Consider the following 16,624-nt stretch of genomic DNA (forward strand, 5'->3'; position numbering starts at 1 on the left):
TGGTAAAGTGGCAGCCGCATCAGAGTGACATTGGGGTGCTGGTGCCATCCAGAGGTCATTTTGGCGATGGGCAGGGGAATGGATTCCAGTCCATTACAGGGCAAGATAGAGACACAAACACCAATTAACCAAACAGTTATGTTTTTGGACTGGAAGCCAAAGTACCTGGAGAGAAATCATGCATGCATTGGGAGAACATGCAAACACCATTCGGAAAAAGCCCTGGCCGGGATCCGAAGAATCGAGAAACAAGCACACAAATCACAAGACATCTAACAGTGACACTTCTAAGTGACATATTATTATAATTCTGGTATATCCTTTTTAGACATGATTGTCCAAGCAGCCCCAAACAAAGAGGTACTGGTTGGTGTCCAAATCTTCCCACCATTGGTGTCTGCTTTGTCAAATATTATTTCAGGCTTTTAAGCTACAACTTCCTCTGATGTCAAATGAAACTAAACATGAAGTTGTATATTTAGAATAGACTAGAATAAAAAAAAACTTTGTCTGTCCCAGATAGTGATGAATTTTTTTTTTGACAGGGCTCCTACAACAGCATTACTGCAAATAAAATAAACATGTTAAGATGATTAAAAGCAACAGTTAAAAATGTGTAAAAGTACTGTTCTTATTTTAAAATGTCCAAGGTGGATATTGAGAACCAAATAAATGACTTTTTGTAAATTACTTTCCAGGCCAGGGGGACTTTAAACCTCAATATCAGCACCTCTCTAACAGCATGGTGGGAATATCGAAAAATGACAGGGTCTTCACTAATCCCATGCAGACGTACACCCATCTGGAACAACCCTGACATCCTACAAAAATATAATATGATAAACTTTCAGATTGAAGGAGTAAGATAATTGAATACCTGGAAGATATATTTAAAGGAATTCAGTTCGTGCCGTTTAACAGATTAATTATACAACATGGGATGGACAAGAAAACATTTTTAGAATATCAACAAATTAAATCTATAATAAAAAAATAAATTTAGGCTCAAAAACATTGGGTTACAAATGCCATCAAGTACACTAGAGTTCCTAAAACTCAACCCCCCCAAAATAATGTCTAAAATATACAGGACACTGTTTAATATAGATGAATCAATGTCCCTTCCCATTTTGAAATGGGAGGTGGATTTATCAGTTAGCTTTGACCAAACATTTTGGTCTCAGATATGTTCCAGAACTTTTAAAATGACTAGTAACCCCAGTTTACAATTAATACAATATAAAATCCTTCATAGAGTATACTATACAGGTCAAGGGATGTTCAGGATGGGTTTTGCACCATCTAATACTTGCTTACACTGCACAGGCAATATACCAGACAATTACATCCATGCACTATGGTTATGTACACCTGTTCAGAGGTTCTGGTGCCTGATATGTGAAGACTTATCAAAGTGTCTGAGATGTAATATTTCACCTTCCCCCTCAGTTTGCTTGTTGGGCAACTTAGATTATGTCACCATAGAGACAAATACAGTTTACATGGTTTTCACTGCCTAATGTATTGCTAAGAAAACTATCCTCATGAATTGGAAAAATAAAAACCTTATTAATATTAACCAGTATAGAAACCTTCTGTTGGATTATATAAGTCTTGATACAGGTTCTGTCTCCACATCAGATTAATCTCTCTGGCCTCCTGTAATCGACTCCATCATCTAGTGAGGGTGGAGCACCTTTGGCTTCGTCCTGTGGGGCGTTGTGGTGGATGCGGGAGGGTGTCTGGGTTTGGGGCATTTGGAGTATCCCTGGGAGGTCTGGCACTGGGGGCTGTAGTCCCAACTGGGGTGGAGCTTTGGTGGCTCTCAGGAGTGGCATCTGGTGGCTGCATGCGATGCTTTTGGGAAGCCTGTGCTGGTGGACATAGGTTACTGGCCTGGTAGCCTTGCTGCTCCTGGGCGGGTGTGGGGTGGGCTTGGGGGCTCTGGGTTGCTGGGGCTTGTCACCCCCCGGCTGGGGTCCTGGCTGGGCCAAGGGGGCTTGGGTTTGGGTGGGTATATTGCCAGGATTTTGGGCCAGACCATGCTCTGGCACCCGGCACTGGCCCGGGGGCCTTCAGTGGGTATAGGGGCCTGCTAAACTGGCGGGTAGGTACAATCTCATTGCAGGTACTCTCTCCTTCAAGGAGTGCATTCTGCTGGCGGGGTGGATAGTCTGTGGGAGGGGGTGGGGCGGAGTCAACCTGGGTGTCTAAGGTTTTCTGTGTTCTGGGAGTTGTTTGAATGTTGGGGTGGGTGTTGGTTTTCTTCTAGGGTGGAGGTGGGTGTTTGGCCTTGGGTGGGGATGCGCATCACTTGGATTGGGGTTTTCCAGTTCCGATTGTGGTTCCTTGTCTGGGTTCCAGTTCCTGACACTGGTCCCGGTACTGTCTGGGGGAGGGGAGTCGGTGGGGTCTGCATGGTTAGGGCGGGCGGGCTGGCCAGGGTTAATCTCTGGGAGGACTGGTCTCATCTTGGTGGGTTTTGGTTTTGGCTCTGTGGGTTATCTGGTGGTGCATCACAGGGTCTGCGTGACTGCCTGGCTAGCCCTGGGGGTTTCGATTCGTTTGTTTCTATGGGGGTGCCTGTGCCTTTGTTGGCTCTGAGCTTGCATTTGGGTAGGCCTGCCATTTTGGGTCGGGTGTTACTTATTGGCGGCCTCGTGTTGGTGTGGGATGTGTTTTGTTGCCCCGCTTGCCTGGTTGTGGCTGCGGTCCGGTGCCGGGCATCGGGGACTGGATGCTCTGTTGGCTCTGCCCCATGGGTTTGGGGGTGGTTGGGCCTATTGGTCATGTGCCATACTTTGTGTGGCGCATTCTGGTTGCGCTGGGCCGGCTGGTCTGCTCTTTTTTCTGTAGTGGGGCCGCACTCTTGGTCACTGCTGCGCGTGCTTCCTGCTGGCGCTTTTATTTGGGGGTCGGTGGCTTCTTTGGGCAGCGGACTGGGTGTCGGGGCTGGGGATCGGGTTTGAGGGTGTGGGTGGTTGCCGGGTAAGTTTTTCCTGTTTTGGTGTTGGGTCGGGAGTTCCGTTATGGGCGTTGTTAAATAAATGACACTGCTTCCCATAAACAAAGACAGTTTACATCAAAAAGAAAAGTGAGTAGGCAGAGAGGCGGAAGCAGAAAGCTTTCTAACTAAAGTTACAAAAGTTATTTTAGTATTTTTATTTTCAGGATCTCTGGCTGAAATCACTTCTTCCTGTCTCAAATGAACACATATGGGTGATAGCATGATGAGTCAGAACTGTGAAAGAGAAAAAAATAATTCCCAAATACCACACAAGCCCAGTTCAAAAACAGTCTAGATAAGGAAATGTTCTTGGCGTAAGGAAAATTAATTGTTTTCTTATTTGAAAAGGAGCACGTAGGCCTGTTTAGAAATAGTTCCAATATGGCAATACGCCATTCCTTGTATCAAATGTTGGGACTTTGGACTGTTGTGATTTTTTGATGATGTTTAAGCAGGTTGAAGATGTTGCTTTGTAATAAAGTGCCCTGTGATTGGCTCTGAGAGAAGAACAATTTTGTTTGTTTAATTTCATTATTTAAGACTATTTTGTGCCACTGCCTTCTCTGATAGAATGTAATGAGAGAAAACCATGGTTAGAAAGAGGCTCTTTGCCTCTGAAGAAAATCATTCGGATCAAGCAGTGGTTAAACAATGTTCAGAAACATTTGTGATACATTATTTTTTTCACCTGATATGTTTACATTTATCAGACAGAGAAACATACATTGTTGGCCAATAATTTTCTTTTTGCAGGTCTACAGTAGATATGGAAGTTAAAATAGGACATTTGTTACTTCTATCATTAAAGCAGTGATGTTAACTGTACATCTTTACATTTGTTTTTTTAATTTTACATTTATTTTTGGCTTTTTGAATCCAAACATAATGCTCATCTTTGGAAGAAATGCATTTTTTTAGACCCAGTGGGTTATTGAGAAACAATAGCAATTTATTTAAAAATATATGTTCATATGTACAATGTACACTACAAAGGTTTTAGAAACCCTTTCTCATTTCATTGTTTTCTTTATGTTTATGACTGTTTAAATTGTACGTAGATTCTCACTGAAGGCATCAAAACAGTGAATGAACACATATGGAATTATGAAGCAAACTAAAAATTGCAAAATAACTTTAAATATGTTTTATATGTTAGATTCCTTAAAGTAGCCGCCCTTTGCTGTGATGACTGAAATATTAACCTCTGGCCGTCTCTCAATAAACCTCTGGGAAGTTCTTTCAAGACTCTTTGGAAAACCATTTCAGGTGACCACCTCATGAAGATCATGGAGAGAACGCCAAGAGAGCAAAGCAGGAATCAGAGCAAAGCGAGGCTATTTGGAAGAATCTATACAATATAATAATAATATAAAAATGAACAGTTATTTCACACTTTTTGTTTACTACATAATTCCATGTGTTCATTCATAGTTTTGATGCCTTTGCTGAGAATCTACAATGTAAATAGTCATGAAAATAAAGACACCCATTAAGTGAGAAAGTGTATCTAAAACTTTTGACCGGTAGTGTATCTATATTAGAATTCAGTATTTCATATCTTGAAATGTAACGACAGTGTAACATCTAAATAAGATGTTTGTTTTTGGTTCTTCTTTATGGTAACTCACTAATTCTGAAAGCTTTTATTAACCAATCTGGGACAAAACAGCAAGGTACCAATGTAACCCACTGCTGTGTTCACCTGACCTAGTCCTCTATCACATTGTTCCTACCTTTTCCTACCTGTTCCTGCTTTCCGTGAGGGGTTCGAGGATGAACCGCCTCAGTTTCCAGAACCTTGACCACAGCACCACCACAGATCATCTGGGCTCCGCCACAGCAGTTCATCATGACTCCGCCACCGCAGATCTTCAGGGATCCCCCTCAGCTGATCTTCAGGGCTCTGCCACCACAGATCTTCAGGGCTCCATCGCAGATCATGGGTTCAAGTCTCCGGAGCTCCTATGTGGTTCAAAACCTGTTGAGCCACTCCTGGCTCCCAGAAGGTCCTCTATGCTCCGTGGCCGTCCTCCAGACCACCTTTTCTGAGGAAAGTCTTCACTCCATGGCCAACCTTTAGAATTTCATGGACTTTGTAGGGGCATCTAGTATCCACCTTTAAGGGGGGGCAATGTCATGATCCACCTGTGTTAGGTTTGTGTTTACTTTCCCTGCACAACCAGATTCCTCTCTGTGTATCTCAGGTTATTAGACTTTGTTCGTTTAGTTTTTGGTTCTTCCTGGATTCTTGTGTTAGATGTGTTTAGTTATAATTCTTTATAGATTTGGTTTCCCCTTGTTTATATCCTCTCTTTATTCCCTTTGTTTATTTAGACATGTCCTGTTTCCTCCCTGCTTTCCTGCTCATTTGTGTTTAATTAATCATTCTCCTCCTGTATTGTTCAGGCTCCTTTGTTCCCACCTGTTTCTGATTCTTCTGATTAGCTCCCCTCCTAGTCCATTGATTCACACTCTCACTCCCTCTGTATTTATGCTCCCCTTTTCACTGTTTGTCTCCGGTTCCTCATGTTATCTCCTCGTCTTGACCCCGTTAACTCCCTGTTCCCATTCTGAGATCTACCCTGTGTGCTCCTTGTTCCTGTCCTGCCGTGGATCTTGTCCAGCTTGTTTGTAAGTTCTTGGTCATTAAATCCATTATTCACTTACCATGCTTCTCCCTTGCTCTTTCCTGCACTTTCTTCCTACTCTGTTTGAAGCAATTGACATATATCACACTATCACAACCTGCCTTCCCTATTTTCTCTCTCTCTCTCTGATGAGCTGCATGTTGCTGCATGTTTGATATGTTGCGGTTGTGGAAACCTAAGTGAAATTCCTTCTTTATGGCACAAACCTGGCCAATAAAGTTAACTGTGACTCTGATGGTGACGTGGAAGTTTGTGCTGCCTTGCTTACATCATCCTTGTCTGTGACATCAGAACTGCAATGAATGCTGGGAGGTGTAGTTTGATCAGCCCTTCTTCCAGTAAAATGGCCCAACCATATTTTGGGACAACTTTGGGTTTCAACAGCATGTTGATTTCTCCACTCACTCCAAAGGTCATATTTTGGACCTGGTCTGCTGCTCATGTGTAACTCCTGAAAACCGATCTGCTGCTGATTTTTCCACTGCAGATCACATGCTGGTATCATTCAAGTTGAGTTTAACTTTTTCCACAGCTAAACAGTCACGTATCATCTCCTGTCACAATCTCATGACTCACATCAGGAATAGACTACCTTCTCCATATCAGTCACTCCTCCTCTCTTGATGAACTGATTGCACACCACAATGGTCTCTATACTCCGCTGGTTTCACTTGCTCCTTTAAAACTTGAAGTGTTTCTTTTTCCCACTCCACTCCCTGGTTTTCTCCTCTGCTACGTCTACTCAAAGTTGAGGGATGTCAACTCGAGCAGCTTTGTAGTAAAACCTGTCTTGCTGTTCAGAAACAACTGTATCACTCCCATATTTTTATTATAAAGCCCCCCACTCCTCTGTTAAATCCCAGTACTACAAAGCTCTTATCAGTGCTGGTGTTGGAAATACTAAAGCTGTTTTTATTGGTCAACAACACATTGTCTTCATCCATCTCAGTGTGGCTGGGTTCATCATCAAAACAGGACAGGTCCAGACTGCAACGAACAATCAGGTCTGCAGAGAGAATCATCAGGACTGACCTTCCCTCCATCCAGGACTTATACAGGTCAAGGGACAGGAAACGGGCAGCTAACATCTCTTCAGACCCCACACATCCTGCACACAAACTGTTTAGGCTTTTACCTTCAGGTGGTGCTACAGAGCACTGTTTACTAAAACCAGCTGCCACAGAGACAGTTTCTTCCTCCAGACTGTTTCTCTGATGAACACTTGACAGTTAGAGCTCCAGAACAACACCATGCATACTTGGACTGATCTCACATCATATTCTATTGGAAAGTCAATTGTGTTTATATGTACATTAAAAAAGATATTCTTTATTATTGTGATCAAAGTGTACCGGAGTTAAATTCCTTGTTTGTTTGCACAAACTTGGCAATAATGCTGATTTTGATTCTAATATTTGGCATCACCAAAATGTGACATGTTATCAATAAGCATACTCGACGTGTGTTGAGTATGCCTTTTGACGCAAGTCGAAACTGGGAAATGCAGCACATGGGACGTGGAATCTGAGGAACCCAGTTCTGCGGTCAGGTTCTCCACAGCAGCTGACCGTGCTCAAGAGGAGGTGCCTGGATCAGAGGCATCATGTGTTGGTTGCAGGACATGAGTCCACCTGGGCGCTCCGCAATGCTGGGCTGCGCTCACATTGTTCAAACCATGAGGGATATCTGCACCGAATTATAGAAAACCAACAGCTTCTTCAGTGACATCAGCAACTCCTTGATAAAACTGGCTGAAAATAAAAAGGTTTTGTTCCACAATGTCTTCATTAAATCCTAATGGTGCTGTCTGCTGCATTGGGATCAATTATAGGTGCTGGCCCAGGGTCTGGTTCATCGTTGTGGACACCTACATCTGGCAGAGGCACACCACAAAGGTTTGCTACCTTTTACAGCAGGACTTCACCACTCTTGTCTAGGCAGCGCCCTATGGTGCGTTTCTTTAACAGACCGGGCACGGCCATGCAGCTCCTGTTCTGAGGTTCAGGGATGACCGTTAAATACCCGACCTGTCAGTCAGCTCCCTCTGAAAAGCTCTGGTTGAAAGGACCGCAGGGTAGTGAGAACTGGTACTGGAACCGGGGATGCTCCAGCTGTGCCAAAGCTGCCATCGTTTTATATTTATGCAGCTTTTTATGGACATGTGTGATTGTCTTCAGCTTAGGAATCATCAAACCTGACTTGTTAGGAGTTAATCTGCTGATCTGACACCGTTTTATTCTCAGTGAGAATGAAAGTGTTCCTTAGATGATTCTCATGCATTTTATGCTCCTCAGCGCTCAGACGGATGAACATCTAGATCTACAGATGAAGAACAGTTTACATTGAGGCCGTTTCCATCATTTTCTGAGGTGTGTTACGTTATGCTGAATGAGGCTAAATGTGGTTCAGTTTCATCATTCGAGTTTAACCCATAAAAGCTAAAACATCAGGTTCTGATGCTTCATTTTAAAGAACTGAATGGGGTCATGTTTCAGTGTATTTAGGTGAGTTTTAGTGCTTTGAGGTTTGATACTGTCGACTGAAAAGGTTTGTGTGGCTGTTGCACCTTTTCACGACAGGTCAAAAGGTTTTGTATATTTAAGCACTGTTCATTTTAATACATCCTGACTTGTGCGTGAAACATGGCACTGCAGCGTTTTTTTGTGCATACGTACTGTTTGTACATGAGGCCCCAGTGCACTAAGGTGCAGAAACGTCTGCATAAATTACATTCATTATTACAAATGGGTATCTGTGAATGAGGACACCAAGGGTTGGCATGAGAACTAGAAAGAACAGGTAACAGAAGAGAGGGTAGGTCGGATTACCACACTGGTGAGCTATAACTATCTGGCATCTGCATCAGGGAGTCTGCTCCTCTCTATGCTCCTTTCTATGCTTTTCCTGATTAGCGTAGATCATCTGCAGTTGCAGATCTACGCGAGCAGACCTGGCTGTCACACCCTCTAATGAAGAGATGAGGAGAGACATACACACTTACACATGGGCAGCACACAGCTCTGTGGATATGACAGTTTCAGTGATCAGCACTGAACTGTTGAAATGTTCTCTGTTCTTCCTAATTTGCCGACTGAGAATATTGAAAATGTTCAAAATTAAGAAAACTTACACATCTTGGTACACAGATCGTAATCAAAGGTCCTGGTTTAAAGATAGCGCATAGATTCCACCACTCCACCAACCCTAACCCTAACCCAACAACACCACCCCATCCACCTCAGATTGTTCATCCTCAACTTTTTGGCTAATTGTTCTAGCGAAGTAACTTGTGTGTTTTGTCAGTTTCTTACTTTGGTCCGTAGCACATGCAGAGACTGGCCAGGTAGCCGTTACTGAAGGCGAATAGAACAATGAAGGCAATAAAGAAGCCGTCATGTTGGAAGAAGACGGGCAGATGGAGGCGAGGCTGAACGTTACAGAGCATAAAGAGCGGAATGAAGAGGACCCGAGCCACAATCGAAACGGGTAGGACTAGGCTGTCTCTACCAGGCTGCAGAGAAAGAATCATCATGAGCTTACTTATAACTAATCTGGCCATTGGAAACCAATCAGTTTATTGATTAAACAAAGAGGAGTGAAGACCGGTCAGAAACTCACCCACATGCAGACTGCTGTTAGGCTCCGTCCAGTCCAGTCACACAGGTTAAAGAGCAGGAAGCAGCTGACGGGGATAAAGTACACCTCTGTGGAAAAAACAGGAAGATTAATCCTCAGAGCTAGGTGTCACCTGAGGCGGGTGAGTAAGAAGTCATGAGACCACCCAGTGATGACTAACCCCAGGAGCCGCCTTCAGCAAGCGTTGACTGAGTGTCAGCGGTGATGGCGGGAAAAGTGCCGATGGTGACAGTGAAGGTGAAGCAGACTGAAAATGCCAGGACCCAAATCTGAGGATCAAAGGTCACAATTTAAAGGAAGGTCAAATGTTTTTCAAAGATCAGAGCCAAAGGTCACATGTCTGGATCAGAGTTTGTCCTTTCTGGGTTCCTTTAATAATGACAAACACTGCAGGTGTGAAGTGACCTGCATTGTTTTTGTATAAGATAATTAAAATGAAACAATGTTGCAAATTAACCAGAAAAATCCAAAAAATCTCTTTAAAATTTCATTAATTCAGCAGGTGATGTAAACTCCACTCTTTTCTATTAGATTTTTTGGATTTATTTGGATTGGAGGCTACTGTGATTCACTGGGAAGAGTAGTCGTCTTGCAATCCAAAAGTTGTGAGTTTGATTCCAGCTTTCTCCTGCCACATGTTGACATGTGCCCCTGGGCAAGGCACTTAACCTGAAGTTGCCACTGATCGGTGTATCGGTGAAAATTGATCTATAATTTCAGGCCATTTAGATTTTACTCCAAAACTGTGCTATTTTTTTTATGCTGATTGATCAAGTTTGTTATGCTTGACACAGAGGCAATGGAAATAACTGAAGGGAAACCTGACTGCCTACAAGAGCCCCTCCACCCATCCTGAACAGAGTCGTCTCCTGGCCAACCGTCTGAATGGCTTCTACTGCAGACATGACAAGAAGCCATTCACACCTCAAATCATCTCCTCCATATCCCATTCAGGAACAAATTTGACCCGTAAAACAACCAACCCCCTACCTTCAGATCCTCTGCCAGCACTAAAGATCTCCGAGGAAGAGGTAAAGAGGCTCTTTGAGTGCATGAAAACAAAGAAAGCTGGAGGACCTGCTAACGTCTCCCCATCATGTCTGAAAGCCTGTGCACATCAACTTGCTCTGATCTTCACAAGGATCTTCAACAAGTCACTGGAGAAATGTGAGGTCCCCTCCTGCCTCAAACGATCCACCATAATCCCGGTTCCCAAGAAACCCACCATCCTAGGATTAAATGACTACAGGCCTGTAGCTCTGACGTCTGTGGTCATGAAATCCTTTGAGTGGCTGGTGTTGAAGCACTTGAAAGACATCACAGGCCCCCTGCTGGACCTCCTGCAGTTTGCTTACCGAGCAAACAGGTCGGCAGATGATGCTGTTAACTTAGGTCTACACTTCATCCTGCAACACCTCGACCACCCAGGGACGTACGCCAGGATCCTGTTTGTAGACTTCAGCTCCACCTTCAACACCATCATACCAGACATCCTCCACCAGAAGCTCACCCAGCTCAACGTCCCAGCCTCCACCTGTCAGTGGATCAACAGCTTCCTGATGGACCGACAGCAGCAGGTGAGACTGGGGAGCATCTTCTCCCGATCCAGATCAATAAGTACTGGTGCCCCCCAGGGGTGTGTTCTATCCCCACTCCTCTTCTCTCTGTACACAAATGACTGCACCTCATCGGACTCGTCCGTGAAACTCCTTAAGTTTGCAGATGACACCACTGTCATTGGACTGATCCAGGACGGTGATGAGTCTGCATACAGACAGCAGGTGGATCGGCTGGTACACTGGTGCAGTCAGAACTACCTTGAACTGAACCCACTCCTGACTGTGGATATGGTGGTGGACTTTCGGAGAACACCCCCCCCCCATACACCCCCCTCACCATCCTCAACAACACTGTATCGGCCGTGGACCACTTCAGGTTCTTAGGAACCACCATCTCTGAGGACCTGAGATGGTCTTCACACATAGACACTGTTCGAAAGAAGGCCCAGCAGAGACTGTACTTCCTGAGGAAACTCAAGAAGTTCAACCTTCCACAGGAGCTGCTGGTCATCTTCTACACTGCCATCATTCAGTCTGTCCTGTCTTCATCCATCTCAGTGTGGTTTGGATCATCCACAAAACAGGACAGGTCCAGACTGCAACGAATAATCAGGACTGCAGAGAGAATAATCAGAGCTGACCTTCCCTCCATCCAGGACTTATACGGGTCAAGAAAAGAGCTGCTAAAATCTCTGCAGACCCCACACACCCTGCACATAAACTGTTTAGAGTTTTACCTTCAGGTGGCGCTACAGAGCACTGTTTACTAAAACCAGCCGCCATAGAGACAGTTTCTTCCCCCAGGCTGTTTCTCTGTTGAACTTTCAATAGAGTACAGAACAACAGCATACAGATGTTGCAAATGCACCTATTTTATTAGATATGTGTATATTGTACATTGTAAATATGTATATTCTGTAATGCAGAAACAAAACCAAAGAGCAAAGTGTACCAGAGTCAAATTCCTTGTTTGTATGTACGAACTTGGCAATAAAGCTGATTCTGATTCTGGAATATCAATGATACATATAACCTACCATGGACGCTGTTACTAAGCGGCTTGATAGCCTCAAAGATGAGATGATGACTGAATTCAGGAAGCAGGAAAAAGCGTGATCAGGTTTGTTTATTCTATTCTGGATAACTACAGAGCCATTTCTAATCGACCATTTCTAGGGAAACTACTTGAAAAAGTGGTGTATCATCAACTTCATATGCATTTAATCCAAAACCCTTTATTTGATATGTTCCAGATTGGGTTTAGAACCAATCAGTACAGAAACAACACAGGTTAGAGTTGTTAATGATCTGAAAATTAGTCTTGACCAACATAAGGTCTGCCTTGATTCTCCTTGACCTTAGTGCAGCTTTTGACACAGTTGACCACGCTATACTCCTTAAGCGTCTTGAACATCTTATAAGTCTAAATGGTCCTGTTTTTAATGGATTGCATTCATATCTCATGTGTAGAACATTTTCTGTTTCTGATTGCGTGGTCCACAGGGATCTGTTCTGGGGCCTCTCTTGTTCAATTTATCCATGCTTCCCCTTGGTTTCATTATTAGACACCATGGTATCTCTTATCATTCATATGCTAATGATACACAGCTGAACATATCTGCTTATACTGATAACATGAGCCCTGTTAACAATTCAATTCAGTTTTATTTATATAGCACCAATTCACAACACATGTTGTCTCAAGGCACTTCACAACCGTCAGGTTCATACATTCCAATTAATCCTAACCATTGAACAGTTCAGTCGGATTCAGTTATTTATTCAAATTGGATAAAAAGTTTTTCTATCTAAGGAAACCCAGCAGATTGCATCCAGTCAGTGACTTGCAGCATTCACTCCTCCTGGATGAGCATGTAGAGACTGTGGACAGTCACTGGCGTTAACTTTGCAGCAATCCCTCATACTGAGCATGCATGTAGCGACAGTGGAGAGGAAAAACTCCCTTTTAACAGGAAGAAACCTCCAGCAGAACCAGAACCAGGCTCAGTGTGAGCGGCCATCTGCCACGACCGATTGGGGGTTTGAGAGAACAGAGCAGAGACACAAAGAGAACAAAGAAGCACTGATCCAGGAGTACTTTCTATGGGAAGGAAAAGTAAATGTTAATGGATGTAGCTCCTTTAGTCGTTTCATCTAGAAAGAAAGAACAGATAAACTCTGAGCCAGTTTTCAAGGTTAGAGTCTGAAAGAGAGCACATAGAGTTAGTCACAGTAGAAGCTCAGTCAATCGCCATGTCTAGGAGAGAGAAAGGGAAGACAGGGCTATGTGGATCATTGGTAGAAGGTGAGCATTAAGTTGTTGCCAGCAGAAGCTCGGACGATGCCCCTCTCCAGAAAGGTGTCACAGGCAGACACAGAGCCAGGCCAGGTGTAGCTTCTAGGAAGAGAAAAGAGAGAACAAAGTTAAAAGCTGAAAAAAAAAAAGTTATACTAAAAACCACAATGATTGGGATACCTCCCTCTGTCAGACTGATTATAACCATTGGAAAAGAGAAGGGGTCATACAGGTAGCAGAAATGGAGGGTGTGTTTGCACCTCAACCATAACTGAGCCGGTTTAGGCTAAACCTGACTCCCCCTTACTCCAACCAACAGAGAGGGAAGAAGACGGAGGTAAAAAATAAGGAAGATAGCTCAGGATAAACTAAGCCACTCTAACTATAAGCTTTATCAAAAAGGAAAGTTTTAAGCCTAGCCTTAAAAGTAGACAGGGTGTCTTCCTCACGGACTAAAACTGGGAGCTGGGAGCTGGTTCCACAGGAGAGGAGCCTGATAACTAAAGGATCTGCCTCCCATTCTACTTCTAGAGACTCTAGGAACCACCAGTAAACCTGCAGTCTGAGAACAAAGTGCTCTGTTAGGAACATATGGACCAATCAGATCTCTGATGTATGATGGAGCTAGATCATTAAGGGCTTTATATGTGAGGAGGAGAATTTTAAATTATATTCTGGATTTAACAGGGAGCCAATAAAGGGAAGCTAAAATAGGAGAAATATTATCTCTCTTTTTAATTTTCATCAGAACTCTTGCTGCAGCATTTTGAATCAGCTGAAGGCTTTTAACTGCATTTTGTGGACATCCTGATAGTAAAGAATTACAATAGTCCAGCCTTGAAGTAACAAATGCATGGACTAGTTTTTCAGCGTCACTCCTGGACAGGATATTTCTAATTTTGGCAATGTTCTGGAGGTGAAAGAAGGAAATCCTAGAAACCTGTTTAATATGGGATTTAAATGACATGTCCTGGTAAAAAATAACACCAAGGTTTTTTACTTTATTATCAGAGGTCAATTTAATGCCATCCAGGTTAAGTGATTGACTAAGCAGTTTATTTTGGCTTGTTGAATGCCTCACTGATGTTAAAAACTGGCTGTCCAGGAATTTTTTAAAGATGAATGAGGACAAAACTGAGATCCTTCTTGCAGGCCCTGACAATCTGAAAAATCTCACTTGTCCTCTTTTGAACTCTCTGTTGGTTAAACCACATGAGCATGTTAAGATCCTAGTTGTGACCTAAGATTGCAACCTCAGTGTTTAAAAACACATCCATAGCATATCATGGCCTGCATTCTATCACCTCAGGACCATTTCTAAAATTACATTCCTCTTGTCACAATCCGACCTAGAAAAAACTGATTCATGCCTTTATCTCTAGTAACTTCTGTCTTGAAATTTCTTTACTGGTTACCAGTTGAACTGAAGTATTGATTTTAAAATATTTCTAATTGTTTTTAAACCTTTAAATGGTCTGAACCCTTCTTATATTTCTGAGATGCTCATATATCCATATAGGCCATTAGTGTTATTATTGTGGGCTGTGTTGTCGGCACTGCCTTTGTCTGTCTGCTGATCATCTCTGTGCTGAAGCTATTCTGATGATTGCATTCACCTGCTCCATCCCAGCCAGCTCCCTAATCATGCCTCACCCGCTCCACCGGTTCAGCTGGCTTTATAAGAAGCACACTGGCAGACAAACAGCGCCAGATTTCGAAAGCCTCAGTGTGAGTACATGTCCAGCGTTCACTTAAATCACCTTTCTTCCCCATTCTGATGCTCGGTTTGAACTGCAGCAGATCTTGACCATGTCTACATTTTTGGGACCCACAGCCATGGATTTCAACTTTAAACTCTGGTGCATACTTTTCTGGAACTTTCCAAATAAATTGCATTTAACAGACTTTCAGCACAACTTCAGAAGGGGGAAAGGGGGTAACAAAGGACTTCCCATGATGCCACTGCCCGCATAAAACCCCCCACCTTCCCACAAGTCTTTCTCTTCCACACCGGTGATCATCGAGATAGGAGGGGGACAAAGTGCGCTAATGTCTTTTGCTGGCAAAAAGACATAAACTCTTCAAACTGGATCCAAAAGTGTCATAAGATCACGCGATCATATGCACAAGATAAGTATGAGTGGAGCACTGTTTGTGTACCTGGTGATTTCATTCATGAACGGGGAAATTAAGGTGTAAGAGTTGCTTACCTTTTCTCTCCGAAGCCCCCGCAGAAGCAAAACTGTGTCGCAGAGAAATCCCCAGTAGAGAAGCTGTTTCTACAAGCCGAGTCTGAAGGAAGGACAACGGCCTGCACCGCTGTGTTTACGGTAATGAACAGCTGGTTGACGGACAGAAGGAGCCGTCTTTCAAGCCACAGCTCCGGAGGTCAGGTTAGCCGCATGTTGACTGTGGACGTTTCTTCAAACTTCGCCCTTGGACAACATTTCCTCACCATGGTCAGAGGTTAGGTTTGGGCAGATTAACAGTTAGGATGAAATAATCTGAACGTTTTCATTTATGAAATTTGTTTTTGTGAAACTCGGCTATCTTAGTGCTAGCAGGCTATCTGCAGCAGACGTGCCCTGTTTGTGTTCTGTGTTTGTGTGTTTTAAAGTTAAGACAAACTTTACTTGAAGGGTGATTTTAAACACAGAAGATTGATCATAACGCGCCATCCGCGCTTATGCATTTTAACCCTTATATTAACCGAGGTATTTTAAAGGTATGTGTTTGTTTCTTGTGCTAAGCTATCCGCTTCTTTGTTAGCTCAACTGCTAACTGAGGATCAGCTCCTCCAAGTCCGAGGCCATGGTTCTCGACCGGAAAAGGGTGGCTTGTCCTCTTCAGGTTGGAGGGGAGTTCCTGCCTCAAGTGGAGGAGTTCATGTATCTCGGGGTCTTCTTCACGAGTGAGGGAAGAATGGAGCAGTAGATGGACAGACAGATCGGTGCGGCTGCCGCAGTAATGGGGGCGCCATAACAGTCCGTTGAGGTGAAGAGAGAGCTGAGCCGAAAAGCGACGCTCTCGATTTACCGGTCGGTCTATGTTCCTATGAAATGCGCTTCCCCCGTAGGGTGGCCGGGCACTCCCTTAGAGATAGGGTGAGGAGCTCGGCCATCTGGGAGGGGCTCGGAATAGAGCCGCTGCTCCTCCACATCAAGAGGAGCCAGTTGAGGTGGCTCTGGCATCTATACTGGATGCCTCCTGGACACCTTCCTCGGGAGGTGTTCCAGGCACGTCCCACCGGGAGGAGGCCTAGGATATGGCCCAGGACACGCTGGAGGGACTATGTCTCTCGGCTGGCCTGGGAACACCTTGGGCTCCACCCGGAGGAGCTGAAGGAGGTGTCTAGGGAGAGGGACGTCTGGGTGTCTCTGCTGAGTCTGCTGCCCCCACGACCCGGTCCCGGATAAAGCGAAAGACGATGAGTACGAGTACAAGTACTTCATTTAATAAATTATTATTCCATCCATCC

At 43.9% G+C, this 16,624-nt stretch overlaps 1 protein-coding gene across 8 annotated transcripts in view; it reads right to left on the reverse strand.

Moving 5' to 3' along the window:
* The window catches only part of LOC124868400 (equilibrative nucleoside transporter 1-like), an 84,428-nt gene that overhangs the window by 23,525 nt on the left and 44,279 nt on the right, over nucleotides 1-16,624 (reverse strand). For 5 of the 8 annotated variants that reach the window (XM_047365633.1, XM_047365630.1, XM_047365629.1 and 2 more), the window contains 3 exons: nucleotides 9,452-9,560; nucleotides 9,274-9,359; nucleotides 8,967-9,166 (listed from right to left, as the gene is read on the reverse strand). In XM_047365633.1, the coding sequence (XP_047221589.1) occupies nucleotides 8,967-9,166; nucleotides 9,274-9,359; nucleotides 9,452-9,560 (395 nt within the window). Of the gene's footprint in view, nucleotides 1-4,740; nucleotides 6,647-7,143; nucleotides 7,342-8,966; nucleotides 9,167-9,273; nucleotides 9,360-9,451; nucleotides 9,561-16,624 lie in introns of those variants that run through there. The other 3 variants (XM_047365632.1, XM_047365634.1, XM_047365635.1) reach the window with 3 other exon arrangements.

Source organism: Girardinichthys multiradiatus, chromosome 5, assembly GCF_021462225.1.
Source record: "Girardinichthys multiradiatus isolate DD_20200921_A chromosome 5, DD_fGirMul_XY1, whole genome shotgun sequence".
In the NCBI taxonomy this organism is placed as follows: domain Eukaryota; kingdom Metazoa; phylum Chordata; class Actinopteri; order Cyprinodontiformes; family Goodeidae; genus Girardinichthys; species Girardinichthys multiradiatus.